The sequence below is a fragment of the Gavialis gangeticus genome, unplaced genomic scaffold (assembly GCF_001723915.1).
Source record: "Gavialis gangeticus isolate Ggan-Ray unplaced genomic scaffold, GavGan_comp1, whole genome shotgun sequence".
In the NCBI taxonomy this organism is placed as follows: Eukaryota; Metazoa; Chordata; order Crocodylia; family Gavialidae; genus Gavialis; species Gavialis gangeticus.
This window is the reverse complement of record NW_017729034.1, coordinates 53448975-53454364: the sequence shown is the minus strand read 5'-3', so window position 1 is coordinate 53454364 and position 5390 is coordinate 53448975. Positions and strand designations below refer to the sequence as shown.

At 40.4% G+C, this 5390-nt stretch overlaps 1 protein-coding gene across 1 annotated transcript in view; it reads right to left on the bottom strand.

Annotated features, from left to right (window-relative positions):
* PCNX2 (pecanex homolog 2 (Drosophila)) overlaps positions 1-5390 on the bottom strand; it is a 328028-nt gene that overhangs the window by 264136 nt on the left and 58502 nt on the right. Inside the window, exon 9 of the mRNA XM_019527461.1 lies at positions 1994-2077. Coding sequence (XP_019383006.1) covers positions 1994-2077 — 84 coding nt within the window. The remainder of the gene's footprint in view (positions 1-1993; positions 2078-5390) is intronic.

Sequence of the window (5390 nt, the reverse complement as noted above, 5' to 3'; positions counted from 1 at the left end):
CCTGCCCACTGCTCCCGCCTGCCCACCCACTCGCCACTCTCCCTCGCCTGCCTGACCACCCGCTGCACCTCCCAACCACACACCTGCCATACCCCCCCACACCTGCCCACCACTCCAGTAGTACACAGTTCCTGGCTGCATGGCCAGGACAGCATGGTGCAGCAAGAGCCAGCTGGGAACTACATGATTCCAGTGGGCCGGGCTGGCTCCTGCTGCACCAGTGATCTTCCCCGCCATCTCCACCCAATTATTTCCTGAGTCTCCACTCTTGGATGGAGGGAGGGCAGGGGAACAGCCCCAGGGTCACCAAGCCAGAAGCCTCTTCTAGGCAGAAGCTTTTGTCTGGGGACTGGGGGTAAGGTGGGGTCAGGTGGACCTTGCTGCTGGGTCCTGCCACTAGCTCTTCCTGGGTCCTGCTGCTGCTGGCGCCTTGTCATCTTTGACAGGCAGCCCCAGGAAGATAATAATTAATTTTCTAATTTTTTTTAGGGGCCCCACAGTCCAGATAGAATGGCCTGGAGGGTTGGATCTGGCCTGCAGGTTGTATTTTGCCCCTGCACAATGATGAGGCTTCTTGACAGCTTAGGCTTAGTAGCTGGGCCCCATCTAAGATACTAAACAAATAAGTTCAGTTACTGCCCACCAGCTTCCACACAGTGAATGGGAGGACTCGTTTCTCTTGTTTTCTTAATAACATTATAAGAAGAATTGAACAAGCCAGCTCATCCTTACATTTATTCCCATAAAGGACTTAAATAATCACCCAAGTGTCACTGAAGGAGGAAAGACAGGGCTTAGGTACTGAAGGGGGACACAAGAGAAACAATTTCTGCCCTTTACTCTACCACAGATTTTCTATGCGGCCTTGGGCAAGACACTTGACTTCTCTAGCTTTTAATTCTCAGTCTTCTGCTCATATGCTGTACCCCTTTCTCTGACCTTTTGCAACTCATCTAGCTAGACTGTTAGCTCCTTTAGCCAGAAACTATTGCTTGCTATACTTTTGTATGGCACAATGGACTCCTGATCTCAATGGCTATTACAATACAAACAATAATAATGAAATTACAATATCTGAACAAGTTAATCACACACTCTTATATCAAAGAGGTTATGTCATGATTAGCCCCCAGCTGGGAAAAACAAACCATTCTAAAAAGGTATCCACTGTATACCAATATAAATCAACCCACGTGTGTTATACAGCTACCCTGCTTGGATTATTTGTTGTTCAGTATTCCCCACCAGTTCTATTCCATTCAAAATAGTTTAAATATATCAACAAAGAAAATAAACTGAAGACGACAGCAAATTAGCTCACATAAGCCAGCCAAATACAGTATTTGCAACATGGTTATCTGAATACCTGAAACAGGGACAAACATATATAAGAATTTATATACAGATGCTCCAGAAGAAAATAGGACAGGAAAATGTAATATTTCATTTCTAAATTATGTCTAAGCAAATACTGTACAATTACTTGCATCCAAACACAAAATTTACTCAATATCCTGGCAAAACCCTGTAATTAAAAAAGAAATAGTGCCTCAGGATTGACACCATCAAAATCTATGGTGGAAAGTAGTTGAATTTTATAGTGAAAGCACCTCTATGAACAATACCAGAATTGGATGGCTCCTGCACTAGTTTGGGAATATCTGTGAGACTAAATTTCTCACTTAAATTTTTACCAAAAGCAGCAAAATAATTTTGAAATGGCAAGATGGAAAATGAGGAAAACTTAGAACATCTTCTTATTGTTTCTGAGACTATCCTATAAAGGCAGCCAAATATTTAATCTGATCACACTTTGATACTGTAACTCACATTCAAGTTTCCTCTAAATATTAATGTTTTAATTTTTCAATAGCATTAAAATTCCTCAACAAAGAATTCAGGAATAGCAAAATTACACTGAAATTTTCAAAATAGTCAATTGTGTTTTATATATCAGCAATCTTAAATTGATCTAAAGTCACTTTTTTCTAACCTTTCTGAATGTGAGGTGAAGTACTGAGTGGAAATGGTCATAGGCCTTTGAAGCCTATCATGTAATTCTGAAATGGCCATCACTCTAGTAGGTCACAGATAAACAAAGGGTAATCAAGTATTCAGCTTCTCTGGACTATAGGTTCAGACAGTATGTCACTTTAGCACTTGTAACTTGAAAAAAGTACAGTAGCTTGCATTAATTGACTTCAGCTTCAGACTGATGTGAAACCAGGAGGTATAAAATGTCCACATAGCAGATGATCAATCTCTTCCATGCTTAGTCATTTAAAAAGACAGGGCTCTTGTACGGCAATATTTCAGAGACATATTCAGAAAAGCAATGTTACTAGAAAGTAACAAATATTGACACACTTTTCTTTTTACATTAGAGGGCCACTCAAACTCTAAGCAAGAATCCTCATATGTAAATAGAGCATAGTTTAGGCAAATAATTAAATATGTTTGGAGATATGTTACCTTGGTGCTGCAAATATACACAAAGCATCTGATTATTCTGTAATTCACATACTGACACTGCTCCATATCTTGCAGACCTCCTACACCATACAGGGTAGACCTCACTATTGATGCAAAAATGGTTAATAAAATTACTAGTTATTGTAGCTGTAGCTTATTAAAAGATTGCTTTCCCTTTATCTCATTTTATGAGATACTTACAATTTCATACATCTGACACTTAGAAAAAAAAGAGAGCTCGCATGCTCATGTTTTTGGCTGCTTATCAAAACTAATTTAGTTATTTAATGAAATGAAACATTTAAAGTAATTAAGGAAATTCCTAGGAAGCATCTGCTTCCTGTCAACCAGTAACAGACACTGAAAGTGTCAATGAGAATGACACCTCCTTAGCCATAAAGCCATTTTTATTACCTCCCACTGTGTTTTCACTGAATCTGGAATGCAGCTTTGTAACGTCTATTTTTTTTACACTGAATATTATTTTCTTTTGACCTATGTTTTAAGACTATACAAATGATAATGATTACAACTTATGCTATGCATAGAATATTTGATTGGAGTTTTAATTACCAGTTGTATATCGTAAACACACTGCAAATAGTAGGCTGTAACTAGGAAGCAGTTGGTCAAAAGGCAAACAATCAAAAGTGTCTTCTCAAAGAACAGAACATCTAGGACTTAAGCCAAATACCAGTTTGGTACAGACATGCCCTTTATTTCTTTGAAGGGTGGGGAGAGGCTTCTAAGGATATTAATGGTTCAGAAAGAAACCTGGTCAGGTAAAGGAATACTAGAACACTTTCATGCAGAATATTTCAAATAGAAATGATCAGGACTAGTTCTCCCATGCTGTTAATTTTTTTGAAATGTAAATATCTTTTTCCATTGTACAGTAGGATGAAACTATGACTGTCTGAAATTTAGAGGGAAAAAAACAAGAGATGGTAAGAAACAGTAACTCCAAATAACAAAGATCCCAAGAGTTAAGGTACTCCCCAGGGATATAGGAAACCCAGATTCAAGTCTCTGCTCTGCTTGATTCAGGGACTTGAACCTGAGTCTCCCAAATCTCAGATGAGTTCCCCAATTCCTAAGCTATAGGCTCTCCTAAGGTGAATTGCTATCTTCCTGGTTTTGTTGAGAAATTGCACCTTGGAGTTGAGAACTCTCTCACCTTAACTCGTACATTAACAAAATATACCCATTTTCAGTTCTGGCAGATCAGAATTGCCTGAGAAGCCTTTTTTTCCTGAAACATTTCTAACCAGCAGTAATTTCAGAGAGAAGTAATGCTTATAAAGTATTAGCAAAACAATGTGCTAGGTCAGGGCCATCCATCTGTCAGGGGTTAAGTTGTACCCCCCCACTCTCCCTTGAGCTCCTGCCTGTCCACTGCTCCCTGCATCACTGGCTGCAACAGCAACCAGAATCTCCAGGCTCCCCATCCCATCTCCAGCTTTCTCTGCCTCCTACTTATCGAGAAGGCAGGGTAGTGCAGTGAGACACAGCCAGAGGAGCTCAGAGTGAACTTGAGGCCCTGCTGTGCAACAGGATAGTATATGTATGTGGTGCAATGAGGGCAGAGGGCTGTGGGAGAGTAGTAGCACAGTGGAGAGGTAGGAGCGGGAGACAGTACACCAGCAAGCATTGCAGCAGTGTGGGAGGGCATAGGTGTGCAGTGCAGCAAGGGAGGGAGGGGGAGCATGGATTCAAGGTGCAGCAGTAGGAGGGACTTCTGAGCACAGCTGCAGTGGGGGTACTTGTTCAGCATGAAGGGGCTGTGGCTCTTCCTGGTGTGGACCATGGGCACTGGTACAGCCCAAAGGCCATTCGGCCCCCAAACACTTAGCACAGAGCTGTCCAGCTTCTGAGTCACAAAGTGGGCTTCTCTACCTTCCTCTTCACAGAGAAAATCTTTTACTTCAGATCCACACAAAGAATAATAGCAACTTCCTTCCTGAAAATTATTTCTTTTATAAATGCTCCAAACTCCTTTATAAATATCCTTCAAATTTTCAGGTGAACATATATGATTGGAAAGTGTTTACAGAAGATACTGGACACTTCTAATGCGTTTCCTTTTGCAAGTAAAAACCTTGGTTGTGCTTCAAATTCTCAATAAAATATAAGGTTCTCTTGAGGTTTATTTGCAAATAAATGTAAGTAGTTCCTATAATTACTGACTAACACCATTGTTTTCTGAATAGAGAGATGTTTTATGAACAAATATAGACTAGAATGCCCTTGTTATAACCAGTTAGCATAGTGGTGCTCAGTCCATCCAGCCCCATGGGCCAGATGAGTAGTGCAGGGCCAGTCCATGGGTCAGATCCAGTGAACAGAGTTGGTCCACAGGCCCAGCCCGTGCAGCCAAATGAATACAAGTATTGTGTACCCATGACTTATTATCTTACTAACCCAGTGATATTCAACTTACAGCCCGCAGGCCTGATCTGACATCTAGAGCTATGTCATCTAACCCATGGAACTGCCCATGGGCCTGAAAATTTGATAGTGCGGAAGCAGTGACAGAGTTAATTTCTGTGGCACCTGTGGAGTGCCCTATACACCAATAACAGAGCTCCATGTACCAGATCGGGCCCATGGTCCATAAGTTGAAGACCACTAAGTTAACAAGTGATGAGTATAAAACACATATATTAATTTGGCTATATATAAATAACTCATACCCAAGGAAACTGGAATCACTTGTTAAAGGATTGTTAAGAAGGAAAGCCAATAATTTATTGAACTACCATTTGAGTTTAGATACTCTAAGAATAAATTAAATGTAAAAACTATTTTAAGAATGGAAAGGCTTTGCAAATTGAAGAGCTTGGACCAGAATCTCAATTTCAGTGGAGCCCTGCTGTGACCGTCTTGTAAAATTAAGCAAAAAAAAAAAAAAAAAAAAT